Source organism: Corvus brachyrhynchos, unplaced genomic scaffold (genome assembly GCF_000691975.1).
Source record: "Corvus brachyrhynchos isolate BGI_N302 unplaced genomic scaffold, ASM69197v1 scaffold864, whole genome shotgun sequence".
Taxonomy (NCBI): domain Eukaryota; kingdom Metazoa; phylum Chordata; class Aves; order Passeriformes; family Corvidae; genus Corvus; species Corvus brachyrhynchos.
Genome location: NW_008237871.1, coordinates 112,768 through 131,738, shown reverse-complemented (window position 1 = coordinate 131,738; position 18,971 = coordinate 112,768). Strand labels below are relative to the sequence as shown.

At 45.2% G+C, this 18,971-nt stretch overlaps 2 protein-coding genes across 4 annotated transcripts in view; one reads left to right on the top strand and one right to left on the bottom strand.

The window, feature by feature from the left end:
• Nucleotides 1-7,732, top strand: part of SPPL3 (signal peptide peptidase like 3) — a 57,535-nt gene extending 49,803 nt beyond the window's left edge. For all 3 annotated transcript variants that reach the window (XM_017732196.1, XM_017732195.1, XM_017732197.1), the window contains 5 exons: nt 1,995-2,101; nt 3,075-3,238; nt 4,452-4,651; nt 5,682-5,791; nt 6,526-7,732. In XM_017732196.1, the coding sequence (XP_017587685.1) occupies nt 1,995-2,101; nt 3,075-3,238; nt 4,452-4,651; nt 5,682-5,791; nt 6,526-6,597 (653 nt within the window). In that variant the 3' untranslated portion in view covers nt 6,598-7,732. The remainder of the gene's footprint in view (nt 1-1,994; nt 2,102-3,074; nt 3,239-4,451; nt 4,652-5,681; nt 5,792-6,525) is intronic.
• Nucleotides 7,733-11,747: 4,015 nt separating this feature from the next.
• The window catches only part of ACADS (acyl-CoA dehydrogenase, C-2 to C-3 short chain), a 9,516-nt gene continuing 2,292 nt past the window's right edge, over nt 11,748-18,971 (bottom strand). The window contains exons 4-12 of the mRNA XM_017732183.1: nt 18,712-18,893; nt 17,093-17,242; nt 16,817-16,928; nt 16,297-16,448; nt 15,839-16,009; nt 14,501-14,638; nt 14,126-14,221; nt 13,728-13,784; nt 11,748-13,092 (exon numbers count right to left, since the gene is read on the bottom strand). Of these exons, the coding sequence (XP_017587672.1) occupies nt 12,940-13,092; nt 13,728-13,784; nt 14,126-14,221; nt 14,501-14,638; nt 15,839-16,009; nt 16,297-16,448; nt 16,817-16,928; nt 17,093-17,242; nt 18,712-18,893 (1,211 nt within the window). The 3' untranslated portion in view covers nt 11,748-12,939. The remainder of the gene's footprint in view (nt 13,093-13,727; nt 13,785-14,125; nt 14,222-14,500; nt 14,639-15,838; nt 16,010-16,296; nt 16,449-16,816; nt 16,929-17,092; nt 17,243-18,711; nt 18,894-18,971) is intronic.

Below are 18,971 nucleotides of genomic sequence, written 5' to 3'. Positions count from 1 at the left end.
TTCCTGCTTCTCTTGCTTTTTAAACTTACCAGCGTTTCTTAAAGTAGTTGCAAAACTGTGTAATTATTAGCATGTGTATTTCACTGTCAGCTCTGAAGGATTTTTTCCATCTCCTTTTCTACCCAGTATTTGCTTAGTTTGATGCCTTGGGCATGTGCCTGTGTTCAGTGAGAGAGAAATGGAGTGTGTGACCAATAGATAAAACTCACACTAGTTAAAATATTTCCATTTCTCATTAATTATAACCTGAAAATCCTCTCCTAAATATAGGCTTGCTTGAGCTATTATTGACACTGGCTTTAGAGAAACCTCTTTAATTTAAAACAGTCTGTTCCGTTGTATTTGCTCTTCTGCCCAGGAAGTCTGTAACTGATGGCTATACTGAATTACTGAATACAGTTCTTTTTCTTGCTGCTTTGCTGTGTCAAATTTTTCAAAACTCAATAATTTGCTCACATTTTGTAGCTTGCTGTGCAGTTTCTTACAGTTCTGCAGCGTGAGTTAGGGTGCATTTTTATGTCAGTAATCCCATTGCTTTGTTCAAACTGGCTGCTGTGACACTTAGGGTTGTGCTAAGGTTGCCAGTTCTCAAGAGATAAGGTGGACTTGACAGAGTTGCTGGGATGCAGCCCCTAGGCACTGCAAGCAGCCACGCTGGCAGGAGGCCTCTGGGGCATGCTTATTCCTTGAATGCATATAGATGTGCTTCCCTAGTGATTGGATGGAAGATCGCCCCAGCTTTCAGGTGAAATGCAAGTGTAAGGTGGCTTCACAGCCCCATAATTACAGCCTGAGAATCCAGAAGTTAATTTGTCCATTTTGGCTGAGTCCAGTTGTCACACTGGTGGGCATATGTGTAATGAATTGGCTTCCCCTGCAGTTCCAGTTGGCAAAAATGGGATTGTAACTTCTTACAAATTCTGTGTCGTGTTAGACAAAGACATTTTGTTGACAAATGTCTGCATGATTGACTGTAATCTGATCCCAGCAGGGCTCCATTATTCCTTGCAAATAGGCTGATACCATAGATAAAAGCCAATTTGCTTTTTAAGATTTTTTTTGAAAATTTGTTTCATTTTAAGTATTTCTTTGGGGATTTACTTGTAACCAGTAGAAATACATTCAGTTGTCAGTTAAGTGTCCTTGGTAGCTGAGGCTGGGCTTAAAGAAGCAGGCAATGACACAGATGTGAAGACTGGGTTTTTGTTTAAAATCTTACCTTTCTACCCTGACAAAATTCCCCTTGGTACAGAGTGAAAATCTGAGCTGTGTTATGTTCTTCAGCTCACTGATCTGGCTGAAAACTCACTCTTAGGAGGGATTAGGAAAAAACTTACCCATATTTTTTCCCCCTAAGCTTTCACACACATTTTGGTTATTGGGAAATCCCTGGATATCTAAATGGTGACGTTTCATGGTATTCAGGCAGTCTTGCACAGTCTTGCCCAAGCAGAAGTTTGGTTTGAATGGGTTTTTGTTAGACCAAGTTCTAACAAGTCACGTAACCACGCCCTTTCTGAATTAAGAGTCAAGGATCTTATTTATTTTATGCATTTGTTAGAAAACCTAATAGAGGAAAAGTAGAGGTTTGTGTTTGAGGCACAGAGAATTCAAAGTTGTTTTGTTGCTTCTGTTTTAAAGTGGGTAGTCAGGGTTGTACAGGGGAGATGGAGTCTCTAGGCAGAGGAGGTGGAAACATTTCTTTGTGGTGGGTGGTGGAAGTTGAGTAGAACAGGCAGTTGTGCCTGCAGAGTGATCTCTGCTTCTATGGGGACGTGTTTGCAGTTGGCTACTGACTGTATTTTGACTTTGCTTAACCCTGTTAAGAATTTCACTGTCTGGAAATGGTAGACAGTCATCTAAGTGCGTGCTGAGCTGCACAGGTGCAAACAGAGGCTTCTTTGGGGTTCTAGGGGGAGATAGTGGCTTGGGATTGGTGTTTTTCTGTTTGTTTTGCTATTTTTAATGAACTAATAATGTCTTGCATTTTGTAGCTCTGGCTATGGGCCTGTGTGTTGCAATGATAGCCTTTGTTCGGCTACCGAGCCTGAAGGTTTCCTGCTTGCTGCTCTCTGGGTTACTAATTTATGATGTCTTTTGGGTAAGTGTTTGGTTTGGTTTTGCTAAAACTGTTTTTATGCTTTGGATTTGTAATCAGCTTGGGACTAGTTTTACATGAAGTTTGCTGGTGTAAAGTTGATGAAATCTGGCAAAGCCAAAAGATCAGCTCCACCACTCCATTCTGAGATGCTGAATTCTACAACAGGATACAGAATTATCTTCTTGCTAATTACTTGAAAAAAAACCAGAAATAAGATTAGAATATTTTGACTTTTGCATATTATATTAAAAAAAAATTTGGACCTCAAATTTTGAAAGCCCTCTGAAGATGGGAACAAGCATTTCCCATACACACAAAGAAAGCCATGTCCACACCAGCAAAGGGTGCATGTGTTGGCTTCTGATTATATGCAGAACAGGAATGTGAATGGACTTGCAGCCAGAAAAGTTGGCATAAAATCCTAGTGCACTTCTACAAGAAACCTGACAGAATGTATTTTGTAATAGGAAGAGGGGTTTGTTTTACCTTTGCATAACACTGAGCACTGATCCAGGGCAGCACCCACTGACAGCTCTGGCAGCCAGGCAGTTTTCCAGTGGGATGGGCTGTAGCATAAAAGCCTCTTGGAAACAAGGGCTGCCTCATTCCATTTATGAGTGAGCACTATGGTCACCTCTTCTGTTCTGCAGCTTTCTCCTATATTCAGGGTGCTGTTATCTGCATTTGTCATCCCACACTATCTGCTTGTTGTCCAGACAGATCCTTTGCCAAAGGATCTCAAGGTATTAATCAGTATCTTGATATCAGAAAGTATATTCCAGTTATTCTTGAGGATTAATAGTGTAAAAAGCTCTAGCTGAATTTTTGAAATACATTTTGCCTTTCATCATCATATGTATATGGAAAATTTGGAAAATATCCTTTCTTTTCTTCAATAGGCAAAGCAAAAATACATGCAGCTTGAGTTGCTGTGTAATTGCAGTTTGTGACTTCTGATTTCCTTGCTCTGTAGGTCTTTTTTTCTGCCTACATCTTCAACAGCAATGTTATGGTGAAAGTGGCCACACAACCAGCTGATAATCCCCTGGACGTGTTGTCCCGGAAACTTCACCTGGGACCAAATGTGGGCAGAGATGTTCCCCGTCTGTCACTGCCTGGCAAACTTGTATTCCCAAGGTAAAAGCTTCTTTTACTATATTACATGAGAAATGTTTTCCCTCCATAGACTTAACAGTACTAATTCTGTTGGGAAATACCAGCCTAGATCCCTGTTCAGTCATTCCCTCTTCATGCTAAAGAGGAGTATAATGAGCAGTGAGGACTGGACACCTTGCTCATTTGTAGAGAAGAGACCCTGACTGGGGTAAAAGGTGCCCTGTTCAGAGGAGCATACACTTTTCAACATTTGTGTGAGTTCTGCAGCCTGATGATTGCTAGTGTGACCTTACACTTAAAAGCAAAAGATCTGAGGTTTATTATAACATCAGAATAGCCTGGATTACTGCATAATTGCAGATGATTGGGAAGGGGTTGGAAACTGATCTAAGCAAGGGTGGGTTACCAGGCAAGCACAGTGCTGGAGGGACATTATTCCATATGTCCCTGCTCCAGTGGTTCCCTGATGGCTCAGATCTATAAGCAGACACGCACAGGGCCTGGTGGGGTAGTAAGCTCGGTGCAGCAGCAGTCAAGCAGTAGGTTTTGTTGGCATATTACTCTGTTCTTGTTTCTTTAGATGTTGGGATGCTGAACTTAGAGAGATTAGAAGATGATTGTCTGCAATGATAAAAACAAAATTGTTCACTTTGTCAACTTTGTGATAACTTAATTTGCCTTCATTTTCATGAAAAACATCTTGGATTTAAGATAATAGACGATTTTAGTTCTTAATCTTTTTCACAACTGGCTCTTTTCTGGGAATCTGACAAGACTGTAGTTTTCTGTTTTGTCCGAATATCCAAAATGGATGTACTGCCTTGTTTTATATCTATGTGCACGGGGATGAAGGTGCACTGCTTATCAATGGTAATCAAACAGATAAAAAGGGCCAGCTGGTCCCTCTCATCAGCGCTGAGGAGGGAGAGGACTGAAATACTGTGTCAATGGATCTGTTTCATTGAGTGAGTTAAGGGCAAAAGCAGTGTAAACACTACTGGGAGAAGGAAACTGGTTTGGAGCAATGTCATCCCTGCCCAAATGGTTTGTGTAAAGCTGAGATGGTGGAGAAATCACTGAGGAAAACCTCATTAGCCAGCATTGGGTTCTGCTATGTGCAAGTTTGCTGGTAGAAAGAGGGGCTGTGCCAAATGAAGCTCAAAACCACAGTGGAGGAGTCTAGAGCTTATCATCTTGTGTTTTGGGCATGAACCCAATTCCAGTTGCTCTTTAGTTCCACAGGCAGCCACTTCTCCATGCTGGGGATTGGAGATATTGTGATGCCAGGGCTTCTGCTCTGCTTTGTCCTGCGCTACGATAACTACAAAAAACAAGCCAACAGTGATTCCTGCGGTGCCCCAGGACCAGGGAACATCTCTGGGCGTATGCAGAAGGTCTCTTACTTTCACTGCACACTTATTGGCTATTTTGTAGGTGAGTAATTAGTTCAATATGAAGAGCTGCCTAAGTGAGCAGACATGGGATTACTGTAGTAGGTTTAAAAGATAATGAAAGCAAGTGTAAAGAGGCTTTAAGAGAATGCTTGGTTATGTTCTTTTTAATCCTCCTCTCTTTGTGTTTATTGGCATAGTCTATAGTCTTTGAGATTTTTTTTTTTCGTAGTTGTATTTTACATAGAGGATGAAAGAGATTATCAGTGGTTTTGTTAGCACTTGGCACTTTGCTTCACTGGCATAGAAAGTGTCGTAGTTCATACCTGAGTGATGGGAAAAATATGGGAGTTTCCAGATGAATTTTGCTGTGCACAGTACATAGCAGATCTAAGCAATTCACCTAGGCAATTCCTGCATATTTGTATTCTGATCCTGTGACATAGTAGTACATACAGAAAATCATCAGTAGTTACAACTGGAATGCTGTTTATAATTTGCTGTAGCCAGCCCTTTCCTGCCTAGTATAAAATAGGCTTTTCCCTCCAGTCAGGGCATGCGTGTGCATATCCTGACCTCCTGTGGCCCTTCTGAGGCTGAAAAGGAAAGATCATTTCCTACCAATAGCCTTCTTTCCCCCACACCTCGATTTTTCCCCCTACACTCCCTGCTGGCAAGTGTTCAGGAAAGTCATTCCTGATGTGTACAGCCCTTCCCATGAGCCCCTACTGCTCAGGCCAGGGGCCACACACCAGCAGTCTCAAGAGCAGCACTTCAGTGCAATGCAATCAGCTTCCCCCCTTCACCTTTTGTTGTATTTTGTCTGAATTATTCTTGGCTTAGTCTGAAATTCAAAACTGGACCAAGTGGCTCAACACAGCCCAATACTAAAATAGAGTAATTTTTCACTGTTTTGCTTGTTTTAACTGCATTCAGGGAAAGCAAAGCACAGAGAAGTAACTTTTCCTCACCTGTGTCTCATAATGAGGGTGAAGGAAACCTCAGTGGATGAAATGCTGAGAAACATCCGCATGCAACCTGAAGATATTTATAGTGACTTTTTTTTCTTACAGGTTTATTAACTGCAACAGTAGCTTCTCGTATTCACCGGGCAGCCCAGCCTGCCCTGCTCTATTTGGTACCATTCACTTTATTGCCACTCCTCACCATGGCCTATTTAAAGGTAAGAGGGGAGGACATGTGGGCAGCAGGAAGCTCTGGGCCAGCTGGCAGCAGGGTCAGTGTCCTTGCATTGGGCAGCAATGCACACATCTCAGGAGGATGATGTGTGTCCCTGGCAGCCCTGGCCCAGAACAGAGGGGGACTGCTGCTGTCAGGTCAGTCTTCATTTCAGAGGACTGAGCAACTGAGAGATGAGTTCCTGAAATAGAAGATCATTAATGGACATAAAGTACCAGTAATTATAAACTAAATAAATTCTGAAATATTAAATTGTTTTAATTGAATAAGTGAATTTGTCCTTGTCCAGTTGGTCATGAAATACCACGTGTACAAAATCTGAACAGTGATTGGAGAGGCAAAACCTTGCTTTCCTCTTCCCCGTCACCCGTTCTAAACAGAAATTTTAAAATTTACCTTTCCTGTTCCAGGGCTGTTGTTGAAGCACACATCTAGCACTCTGCAGAGCAGAACATGAGAAAGGGCAGGATTTTCAACCTAAATAATCATTTCTTTCCCATCAGAAACCTATTTTGGGTATATCTGCTCTACAAATAAGACATTCTGGCCTGACAGGGAAAAGGATTTATTTTTACTGTCTATTGTAATTTGAGAAACAGGTGAAGAATAGATTTACTCTAAGATATGTTTGCCGTTCTGTGTGCATTTTAAAATGTGAATTCTAAGCACAGTTGAGAGTTTCTGAGGGCATGGTCCTTGTGCTGTTTCCCTGCCTAGGGTGATCTACGTCGCATGTGGTCTGAGCCTTTCCACTCCAAGTCCAGCAGCTCCCGTTTCCTGGAAGTATGATGGAATGGACAGGAAGTGACCTGAACTTCTGCCTTGGTCCTTTTCACTTTAACTTGTGGCTTTGTTGTCTCCTAAAGCTGGACTGGCTGGTACTTGGGAAGGTACCAGTGACGGGACATGTATGAACAGACTTTGTATTAAAGGAGGGAAAGAAACAAAAGCTAAAATCCCAGAGCTCCACGTGACTCCGTATCTCCCTGCAGATGTGGAATTGGGGACCCTTTGTACAACTGCAGCCACTTTCCTCTTTTCCTTACTCAGATGGATTAGTACCAGACTATTACCTTTGTGAGAGAGGAAGAGACAGACTTGAAACTAAAAACGGCTTGAAGTCGTTCAAAAACTTGTGAACACTAAATGCAAAAACGGTTAAGCAAACTGAGGCTTCTTCAGAGAACCCCTTGTGGACATTGGGACCAGTTTCCTGCAGGACCTCAGTTTTGAAAAGAACTGAGACAGAAGGTCTTCTGTCACAATATTGGGTTTTTTTGATTTATTAAATATTTCCTGTGGTGTGAGGTTACTTATTAAATCCACAGACATTGAGTGACTTCTTGCAGTATACATATAAAAATTTGTTGTAACAAGTTACATTTCCACCCAGATGTCATATTGCAGTGAAAAAGGGCACGATTTTTATACATATATATATACACACATATAGATATATATATGAATAAATAAAAAGGAAAACCTGTTAAGATCATGCTGTGTAGCAGACAGGGGCTTGCTGTAATTTTTAGCATGTAGCACAGTTACTCTGGCTTTATGTATATGGATCTACAATGAGCTGCTGTTTTTTCCCCCCTCCTACAACTGAAACTGCAATTTAAAACCAAGTGTAGTATTTGTACTGGTTGTACCATGGGCTTTAGGGGATATTTGATTTGATCAATGTAGCAAACCAGGGAAAAAAAATGTTCAAACCGAGCCCTGTGTGTCTGAGGGGGGAAGAGGTGGGGGTGTCTTTTTTCTTTTTTTTTTTTCTTTTTTTGATTTTTTTTTTTTAAACAGCTTCCTTGCAGGTTTTTAGTAGTTCCTTCTTGACCAGTGCATGTATTATAGCAGCAGTTGTCTTTGTGCTTTCTGATCATAGTAATGTATCACTTGTAAATACATTTTTTTCTATTTTCTATTTTTTTGTATTTTTTGCATTTTGTTTCATTAGTGTGCTGTATTTTTCCATGCCCCTGCCCCTCAAAGAAAAAAAAAAGAAAAAACTGTCTTTTACTGTTGTGACTGGTTGGAGTTTGTGTGTTGACTGCTTTGTACCTGTAGCCTGTGAAAATGTGGATTTTATTGTTCCTTTTTTAAAACCAGCAGTTCCAGTTGTTCTTTTATTGACTGAAAGGCTTCCCTGAGGTAACTAAACTTTTTTCCTTTCAAGCACTGTGCCAAGCGGGGTTTGGGGAGCTCTCCCGAGAGCTCCTAGCTCTTGCTAGTTGATAGATGCTAGGAACTGTTAGTGGGATGGGAAAAGAATGAATGCTGGAGACTGACTGACCATGCAGTGAGGTGACTTTGGGACCGGTTTTGTTCCAGATTGGGGGGGGGGGGTGGTGAAACACCTGAAGCTCTCAGCAGTGTCAGGTGGTACAAGAGTGTATTGGACATGGCAGGAAATTTTGTCCAGCCACATGTTTGCACTGTCATTAATGTCACAAATTAACCCCTTCCTCTGTTCTCAGGCAAGTCTGGCACGGGTGGCAGAGGGGCTGATGCCCTGAGCTGGCTGGGATGAACCTCCAAGACAGCTGGAATGTCCCAGGAAAAACAGTAAGACACAGCTCAGCCCTCAGGGCCAGGGGGACTGAGATTTAGCAAATGTGGGTGGGTGTGGCAGAGGGGGACATTGTGACTTTATCTCTCATACACACCCACCCGAGTCCTCTCCTTTAGCTGAAAGCATTCCCTCTACCATGTGCCTGCAGTGCTCATCCTGAGATAACTATCACTTTTTAATGAAATCAATAGTTCTTCATTGAGAATCTGCTTTTTCTGTTCATGCCAGGTGTTAGGTCCCGGACTTGCTTGGGACAGTAGAAAGGCATCCATTTTGAGCTATACCTCAAACCTAAGGTGAATAAAATATTGAGGAGGGTATTCAAATAAAAAAGACTTTTTTGGTGGCTTTTGTTTTGCTGAGAGGTTCCAGGCAGTGGAATAACAACTTCAGATCCACTTTGCTGCTGCTTTATCTGCCCAGCCTACCTGACAGTTGTGCACAACTCGGGTGCCATCAGCTTCACATCAGGTCCCTCCTTCAGAATTATTTTTTTGGGATTCCTCTGGAATTAAAATACAAGGTCGTTCTCTGTTTTGCAGCAGCATTTTTATGCCATGCCTGCAAAGCGTCGTTATGAACAATTTCTACACTTAGAGAAGCATTCTGGAAAAAGTTCTAGAAGTGCTAATTGTTAAATACTTAATGAGAATTAATTTAGCTTTCCAGAAAAAGCCTGGCCTTCCTTATTAAGCTGTATTGCCTTCCTGCACTCTGTGCCCTTCTCCTGCACCAGGAGACCTGAGTATGCCCTTACTGAGCCCTCTGTCTCTGCCCCTCAAAATTATGCTGCTGCCCAGCCCTGGCCCTGCCCAGGTGAGCACACATTGCACTGGAAGGGATTTGCTGCCTCTTCAGCCAGCAGGAAAAGGACTTTGGTGCTTGGCAGAGGTTCACTGAAGTTTAACTGTCCTAAGAAAAGTGCTCTCCCAGACCTTTAAGTTAAAGTTGCTAAGCTTTGTCCCACAGCTCTCCCACCTTAAACCACCTCAACCATTCAGGGGGATTAGAAATGGATCCTACCTGGCTGCTCAGCTGTGGGCCCTCCCTTTGATCCTTGTCTTTCCAGTCTGTTGTGACTCCTCTGCTTGAGGATCAAGCTGTACAGGCTGCTTTGGGTCCTCTGGATTTTGGGAGACAGTATAGGACCTGGGTTCCTATCCCTGTTGGGTCTGGTACAGGTGCTGATGCCTTCTTGGCTGAACTCCTTAATAAACTACTTGACACAAAGTCCTGCAGTGAGATTGCCCAACCACCTGCCCTTTCTTCTGGAAAGTTGTTAAAAATAACTATTTTAATAACTGACTAACATAAGCCTTCTTGCAAGAGGTAAAAGGCTGGCAAAAAAGTGATAGACTAGGGTGTGCTTATAGTACAGTTGTCAGGACATGGACCAGAACTGTAGTGTACAAATCTCCTGACAGGTCTAGTTCTCTGCTGCATCTTTGGGAATAGCTTAGAAATGGTACTGTTTGTATGCTGACATTTCCCTAAGGTCACACTTCACCTTGCAAACATGAGTTTCAAAATTTGAATTTGAAATTGGTTTTTTTAGGTAAGAAGTAGTAAACTTCATTTTTCATTCAAGTTACAGCACTGTCACATATTGTTATCACTATTCCATGTCTTCATTCTATTATTCTTCCAGACACTTTGCTTTTTTACTTCAGGATGTCTTTCAAATTTAGTATTTTCCATCTTTTCCAAATTCCCAATATAACCTGAATGTGCTGTTGCCAGGTCTGTGTTGATATTGAAGGCTCTCATCTTAGGCAAAACAAAGATCTAATTTAAAATCAGAATAAATTTGTCCTTTTTTCAGAACAGCTCATCTCTTCCTTTAGTCTGTTGGGAACTCGAAGAGTCTGAGCTATGATGTGATATACGAGCTATCAGGTCTAAGGTGGGGCAGCAAGTAACTCCTAGTTACTGTAACTATGTTTTCTAAGAAAGTATTCTAGTTCAGGCTCCACCTGCTTCATGCTTCATAACCAGTTTCATGTATTCTTAAGAGCATTGGGGGGCACAAACCACAAAGTCCTTGAGAAGTATAGCTTTTGTTCTTGAAAAGTGACTAATCTCCTACCCCACTTGTTTCTTATGTATGTATAACCTGGTTTTCTCATCTCTGTGCCCCAAGTTTGCAATGTTGTCTGAGTTTGTCAATTGATAGAAAGTTGTGGCTTCGTCTGTGAACAGACCCTTTTCTCCAAGGAGAGCCTCGCCCTGCCTACACCTAGGTGTGCTGAGGATGGCTTTGTAAGAGTTTCTGATTTAATGCTGCAAAACTTGTTTGTGTTTTGCCCTTTCAGCAGTTCCTCTGCAACAGCCCTGAGGAGCAGACACACACTCATCACACGAAGTTCTCTCAGCCAGCAGCAGCGAGGAGTAAGCTTGAAGTATCTTGCCCTGAGAAGAGCCATTGCTTTACCCTGGGAGCTCTGTGCCTTTGTGTGTAACCATGCTGTTTTACCCCAAAGCACTGCTGTGGTCAGTGCAGTGTCACAGGGCACTGAGATCTCTCTGAATCTGTGGCAGCAGGGAAAAAGTTTCAAAAAGATTTTGTTTGAAAGCTTTCTGAAAAAAAAAAAAAAGTCCTTTTTTTTAATACCTCGAGCTTGTAGGTTCTCCAGGTGTTCTCTGTCAGCTGAGGTGGTCACAGCCACCATGGTGGGGTACAGGGATGGTTTCATTCTGCTCTGGAGAGAAGCTGTAGCCAATTAGAGCTGGTAATGAAGGAGGGTGAAGAGAGCCAGGGCAGCAAGCGCTGACAGCACAGTGGCTCCAAGCAATGCTTAGATGACAGGGGAAAGGGGCTGGCAGAAGTGTGACTGACTGTGCTGGCTTACTCTGGGGTCAGCTGGAGCGCAGCATAACAGGAACTCCGCACTGCTGAAGTCCTCATGTACCTGCAGCTCCTGTTCTGCCTCAGAGGCTCCAAGGAGAAGTTACTGTAAAATGGTATCCCACATCCTCACATACCATTGTGGAAGTGAGCCTGCAATAATCAAAGTGGTGACACAGGCTAAAATCAAGCCTCTCATTCAGAGAAGCCCTCCATAATTTACAACACATTCATGATCACTGGAATGGTTTTCCAGTAGGAATGCTCCTGTTGAATGCACTGCCCGGTGAATTCTATCAATCCTTATGCTTTGGAGAGCAGCAAGGAGAAACTCAGCACTTGAGGCCCCTCGCCCCAACATGCCCTTGCCCTCCAGCGCCCTGCACAGGGATGACTGACATCACTGAGAACTGGCCTCACTGGTGTATGCAGGCCCTGCTGGTTTCTGCTTCTTTCTTATGACTGGAAGAAATTATTCTAAATTAATTCATATCTGCATTAAAAAAAAAGGTGAGGGAGTGGTGGTCCTTTAAAATCAGGTTTTATTTCTCTTCTCTGCTCTCTCGGGTAACAGAATCCTGCTCTTCTTCTCTGCACACAAGTCTAAATAAATGGCACCACAGGAAAATAACCATTTACCGCTAGTCTATTTGTTTGGACAAGGAGGTGGACTGGACCATAGAGGCTGTAGTCTTAATCCTCTTCCCTCTTTTCCTGAGTTTAGAGCTTTTCCTTTGGCTGTTGACTCTTAGAAGAGTTAATATCTTACAACAGTCACTGATTGAGGATGTGCTACTGCTAAAGCTTCCTGGTGAGGTTTGTGTGTTATGTCTTCCTTTCCTTGTTGCCCAAAACATGTAGACATTAAAGGCTGTTTACTGCCCTTTCAAGCACTTGCTTTCCTGTTGATAGTGTAGAAGCAGATTTGGGAGCAGAGGGGTTTTTTTGGTTGTTTCTTTTTTACAAAATAGTCCTAGGCACTGAAGCTTGGCTGTCCTTCTATCCCTACATTCCAGAGCAGCTGAGTGAGCAGGTGCTGGGCTCTGCCGGCCCAGATTGAGGGATTCTTTCGGATCTGTGTTTTCACATATACACAGAGAGCAACCGCAGTCTGTGCTCAGAGCACTCTGTGTGTAGGTTGTCCCTGCATGTCCTCCTGTCTAGCTTCTCTCCTGCTGGAAGTGAGAAGTGCCCTGCTGCAGGGATTACCTCAGCCCAGCCTCTGTCCCAGTAGGAGCTCACACACAGCTGCATCCCACAGCTGAACTCCACTGCAGTCTGATCTGCAGAGGCACATGACCCACAGCCTGGAGCAGGGCAAAGGGGTCATGGCTCTCAGCACCTCTAACACTGGCACTGGTTATCCAGTGCCACAAAGTGCAAGTTTAGCAAAACAGGGAGTGGCTGGGAAGTGCTGTCAATTTGCCACCACCAAGCCATTCCAACAGTCCAGTCTAGGAAAAGCCCCACACTGCCCTACAAGCGCAGGTTGCCTCCTCCCTCCTGCACTCACAGCCATCACTTACAAACCTCAATCCAGCCTCCGCGCACCAGATTTTGTCCAAAGAAGAATCAGCACATTCTAACTAGAGTGTCAGTTACTCATTGGTGAGGAAAACCTCCATCATTAGCCTCAGTCAAGAGGGTCCAACTCTGCCAGTGTCATGCACCATTACAAGGCACTTGGGGCAGTAGGTTGCTCCAGTCAGCTTCCTCAGCCTCGGTAGGCCTTCAGAAGCTGGCCTGCGATCACCAGTCTCTGGATTTCACTAGTCCCCTCGTAGATCTCAGTGATCCGAGCATCGCGGTAGTGGCGTTCTGCTGGCATCTCTGTCACATAGCCCATCCCACCCAGGATCTGGATAGCCTGAAACAAAGGCAGCAGGTTAGAAAGGAAGCGGGGTCAAGAAATGTGTGTGCATTCTGTCTTCTGCAGAATGCACACACACACACACACAAAGCCACTTTAAGAGGAGTTGAGCCTACTGCAAGTATAATGGGGAGGGTGGGACACATAGGGATGACTGCATCTCATTTGCAATCATAGGAATAAAACAGGATTGATCCGGGTAAGAGCCATATGGATATTCCACATAGACAATTAATTGCTTCAGAGGAATCTGTTAGTGATCTGTATTCAGCTAAGATACTTTTATTAAAGATGGGGGACACTAAACTGAGGAACAGAGGATCTGATCCAGGTGCCATGGTGATGCCATGCTCTCTCCCACATTGCTGCTCCTTCTTAAAACTGCCACTGCCCTGGACAGACCACTTTATACAGCTGTGACAGGCCAGTATAAACCCCTGCCATCCTCCTACTTCCCCACAACCCATGAAGATGGTTGTGCTAATTGGTGTCAGCCTAAGGTTGGTTGCTTGCTTGGTTGCTGTGTTTCAAATATAAATTAGTAAATTCCATCCCACCTTCCCAAAGCACCTGTGAGACATCCAAAGTCCCTTCCCACGTGATGTACATCAAAGTTGTCAATTGACAGTTACCTGATGAGCGATGGACGTTGCAGCTTCTGATGCAGCCAGTTTGGCCATCGCCGCTTCCTTTGGAAAAGGAAAACATCACTGAGGGTCCAGCTGTCACACAAAGGAACCCCCCACCTGCCGAAGGAGCTTGAAGGCTCACAGAGCAGCTGTGCAGAGAGACAGGCCTGATGACGGTGCAAGCTGAGAGCAGCCACCCTTTTCCGCTCAGCTACAACCAGTGCTGAACTCGGCAGGCTGCCCAAGGGTGGGCAGCAGGCCCAGGACCTGCTGGTGGTTACACCCCAGCAGCTCTGGCTGGACAGGCACTGAGCACCATGATGCTCTGTGGAGTGGGGTTCCCTGGCCTCAAGCCTGTGTCCTGTGCTGTGGCTGCTGGACAAAAGCAGGGCTGGAAATACCTTAGTGAAGGGCTTTCCATTGTCCTTCAGCATAGCGGCTCTCCAGGTCAGCAGGCGTGCACCCTCCAAGGCCACAGCCATGTCTGCCAGCTTGAACTGCAACAACAAACACTGCCTTTGGTCCAGGGCCTCTGCCTGCACAAGGGGACATAGCTGAATTCTCCCACCCCTGGGGCCAGTAAAGGACAAGGAGCCTCTGTCCCAACAACTAGTTTTAACAGTGTTTGAAAACAGAATTATCACCCTGTTTATAAACAGGTTAAATCCCGGACAGTACAAAGTGCACTGTGTGCCTGATACCACACCCGAGAGCACACACAGACTTTCCACCAGCCCCAGCACCCTGTGGAACTGCTCCATGTGCCCAGCTTGTACCTGCACTGCCTGGAGCTTTGTGATGGGTGACCCAAAGGCCATTCTCTTCTCAGCATAATCCACAGCACAGTCCAGAGCTGCCTGTGCTATTCCAAGCGCCTGTGAGGCAATACCAATCCTTCCTCCATCCAGAGTTTGCTGAGAAAGACATGAAATATATATATGTCAAGTCATACTTGATCAAGAATAGTACACACACGTTTCTGATGTTGCCAGAAAGCGGCTGTAGCCTTAAAATCCTCTGGTCGAAGACCTCCTTAATTCAGAATGTTCCCAGTTATGCAGGAATAGAGAGCTGTAACAGGCACTGGCACTGCAGAGGGAAGGCTGGAGTACAACAATAGAAGCAGAAAGGAGAGGGATTGCTTATTAGCTGGGAGAAAAAAGAGGGTGCAAAATAAGGGAAACGGCACAAGGATCTGCTCTGGAAGGGGCTGGAAAGAACTCTTCAGGCAGACCCCTGACTCACTCTGCAGCTGATTTTACTTTGGAAATCTGGTCAGTTTTCCTTTTTTGCCCTCATCATTAGGATGCACATGTGAAAACATTTTTCAAACTGATTAGTGAATCCAGTCAATTACCTGACTTCGCTCAAACACCTGCTCTGCCCCACTATGCACGGGAAGAAATTGCAGCACAGGGAGAAAAGGCTTCATCTTCTCAACCCTGGGCTGAAGGTCTTTAAAGGAACCTGTCAGTCACCAACCACTTTTGGTTCTGGACATAATGGAATGGGCTCTGCTCCAGGGAGCTTAGCCCAAAATGTCGGGCCAACAAAGGGTGTTTTGTCCCTCCAGAGAGAGCAGTGACCACTCTCAGAGGGCAGTGCCTCACTGCAGGAAACAAAGCTGTTTCCAGCTGCCTTGATCCTCCTCAGAAGTCATATGCATACCATAACTCAGCTGTCATTCACCTTGAGACACTATCCAGAGGTTGTCCTGGGCTTCCAGGAAAACTTTCCTCTGCCACAGCATTCATATGGGGAAATGCCATGTTTTCCCTTCATCTATGGGTACAAACTGGAGGAACAGAGGGTTCAGAAAGGAGAAAAAATATACTACCCCTGTTGACACAGCACCTCAGTGGCATGAGCATTCCTTCAGCTGAGAACCACCACAATAGAAGTGCTGTCAAAGATCTGTGTAAATTAAACATTCATCAAGCTCTGGGAATGATTCCTCCCATGTTGGCAAGAAGGGTCAACACCTTAACATGACACAGAACAGCTTATGCAAGCAGTCCTCACTGAAGTGACTGCCTCTGGAAATGGTTTACAAAATGGTAAGCTTGGGAGCTATGGCTGTACACACCCACAGCTGCACCCCACCCCTCTCTTACCATGGCAATTTTGAAGCCCATTCCTGGCTGCCCCAGGAGGTTGGCCTTGGGTATCCGGCAGTCCTCAAATATCAGGTTGGCAGTGGAAGAGGCTCGGATTCCCAGTTTGTCTTCTTTCTTCCCCAGTGACAGCCCAGCTGTTGGCATGGGAACCAGGAATGCACTAATGCCCTGCAACAAGACCCAAACTCTTAGGAATGGGACTTTCTTACCTTCCTACTTCCTTGGCTGCCAACAGGCTTCCTCCATTTTACATAAAAGCCACATGTCTAGGTAACCAAGAGGAGGGAGGAGAGAGCTGAGACAGAACAAAGCCAGTGCACATCAGCCCCTCCTCTGCTCAATGCCTGCACAGCTTCAAAAACAGAGTCTGTTTTTGCAACAAAGCTGTTGCAAACTGCTTCTCCACAACTCCTTCACTCCCACCCCTTTTTCCTGACTTGTAGAAACTATTGCACCTTGTGCTTCAGGGATTTATCCGTAGTAGCAAACACCACTGTGGCCGAGGCATCCCAGGCGTTGGTGATCCAGGCCTTGGTGCCGTTCAGAACCCACTCGTCCCCATCCAGGCGCGCCACAGTGGAGGCTGCCCCCGCGTCGCTGCCGTTTCCTGAGCAAAGCAGCAGCAAACAAACCTCAGGTGATGGGTGACACACTGGGGGCAAACCCACCCCCCACCTGCACCCCATCAGCTCACGGCACCTCTTGAACTGTGGTAGTGGCACCACTTTCCCTCCCACAGGATGGGGAAAGGCCCATGTGTGCATGATGAGTCCAGAGCTCTGCTCACACAGGGAATGAGTACTTTCAGCAGGGACCATAGGATGGCAGTTCTGAGACTTCACCTGCACAGAACTGCTATAAACCACCTTTCTACAAACTGTTCCACTTTCAAAGACCTGAAGTCCATCCTAAACCTGACCAAGGAAAGAAGCTACGCCACGTTCTTTGCAACAGGGATGGTAACAGTCACATCACCTGGTTCACTGAGGGCAAAACATCCGATTTTCTCTCCACTGGTGAAGGGAGCGATCCACTTGTGCTTCTGCTCTTCAGAGCCAAACTTGAGTATTGGCCCTAAATACAGGGACTTTAAGAATTTAGTGTTGTTAGTGCCTCTTGAAGGTACAACCAATCCAGTAACTCCCTAATGTGCTCTCCAACACACGAGAACCCACCACAGGAACAGATTAACTTCTCCCAAACACCCCTCTCCCATGCCAACCTCACTCCATGCCTGCCCCTCACACTCACATTATTGACACTGATGATGACGCCCGTGGATGCGCAGCCCCTGCTGATCTCCTCCACGGCAATGGAATAGGCCAGGTAGTCGAGGCCTGCTCCTTTGTACTTCTCTGGCACATCCATAGCCAGCAGCCCTAAGCTACCCATCTTCTTCACCTGCACACAGGGAATGGAGAGGTCACGTCCTCTCCAGCACCAGTGTGCAGGCAAACACAGACACATGGAGAGCAAGACAGGTCATGGGAGGGCTACACCCAGAGGAAAAGATGCACAAAACTCCTGGTGAAATGGGAATTGGAACAAACTGGTAAATGTCCCCAGATCCCAGTGACTGCAGCAGGATCTGTACACAGTCACTGTGGTTTAGGCTCTTGCTTGTTTAAAGAGCTCTCTTCAGTACTGGGAAGGGGGGAGCCTTTTGAAGGTGAAATAGGGAGAGAGACTTCCACCAGCATTTCCTCAGACTCCCACCAAAGCTCTCCCCTTGCATGTCTCCTGTCAGTAGAAACGGGAATTCTAGCTGATAAAAATCATCAGAACTTTATCTTTGAGTCTGATGAGCTTCAGCCTAGGACTGCACAAGGGAAGAATTTTACAGAATGAAAGACTGCGGAAAACAGTGTGCAAGGTGATTTTTTTCATTCCCAATAAAACCAGATCTTGCTTCCCAGAGAATCTTCTGTTAGTTACATTGCAATCAATCTACCCCAAGTTCCCCAGCTAGACCCCTTGCTTTGCAACCACAAGCCTCTGCTTGCTTTTAGAGGAACCAGGTAGAATTTTTAGATAATTTCCCTCCTATATGGGCACCCAAAACACCAATCCTCCATATCAAATCCAGAGGATGAACAAGACAGCCACTCACTCTACATATGTTGCTTTATCTTATTAAACACTTGTTTACATTTTGAATTTTGCCCTACACAATTAAGTCAAAAGACTCAGAATCAAATACAGAATTCTCAGATGAGAACAGTAAGGAGTAAAATTATTTTCTTCCTTACCATAAGCGTGACTTTCCTGGCTACGATCCTTATACGTTACTAGAAAGAGGAATGTGACAAAACTCCCATGCCTCCGACAGCGACAGCATTTGCTTGGAGCCTCTTGGCTAATGTAACAGCATCTATTTTGCTGGAACTTTGTATCTCATTGCTTAACACGCACACTGGTGTGTCCTTCTCCAAGAGAAATCACAGGTTTGGCTAGAATTTCAATTTGTTCACACCCCCAGAGGATGATCAGCATGTACCTCCTGATACCTTTTTTCCAGCATCTGAAATGCATTCATATCATCTATGCTTCCTCACCATACACCATTATGTGCAAGTCTGTAAAATTATTTCATTAATTTTATAATTTGTATTACAGCCCACAGGTAAGTCAGTAAGAGAACTAAAAACTCAGCGGTACTAGAGCCAGATACAGAGACGCACAAGTAAAGGTGAAGAGCTCGAAATGCCCTGTCGGAATTACACGTCCATATGCAGAGCAACGAGTTGGTCTAAACTTCAATCTTCTGCTAAACCGGAGCTGGACGTACATTTTGCTTCAGCCCGAGCGGTCCTGCCCCAGAGCAGCAGGAAGGGAGTCTCTGGCTGTGCCATACCAACCCCCGCACCCACCTGCTCGGCCGGGAAGCGGTGCTCCTTGTCCAGCTGCGCTGCAAGCGGCATCAGCTCCTTCTCCGCGAAGTCCCGGACCGTTTGCCGCAGCATTTGGTGTGTCTCGGGCAACTCCGCGCTCTGGTACACGGTGTGCAGCCGGCGGCACCGCAGGGCCAGCGCTGGAAGTGGGTGGGGGACTCAGCGCCGCCGCTGCCCTTCACACCGGGCCAGGGGTGGGCACCGGCTCCCCACGGGGGCTGCGCGGCCCCCCCCCCCCG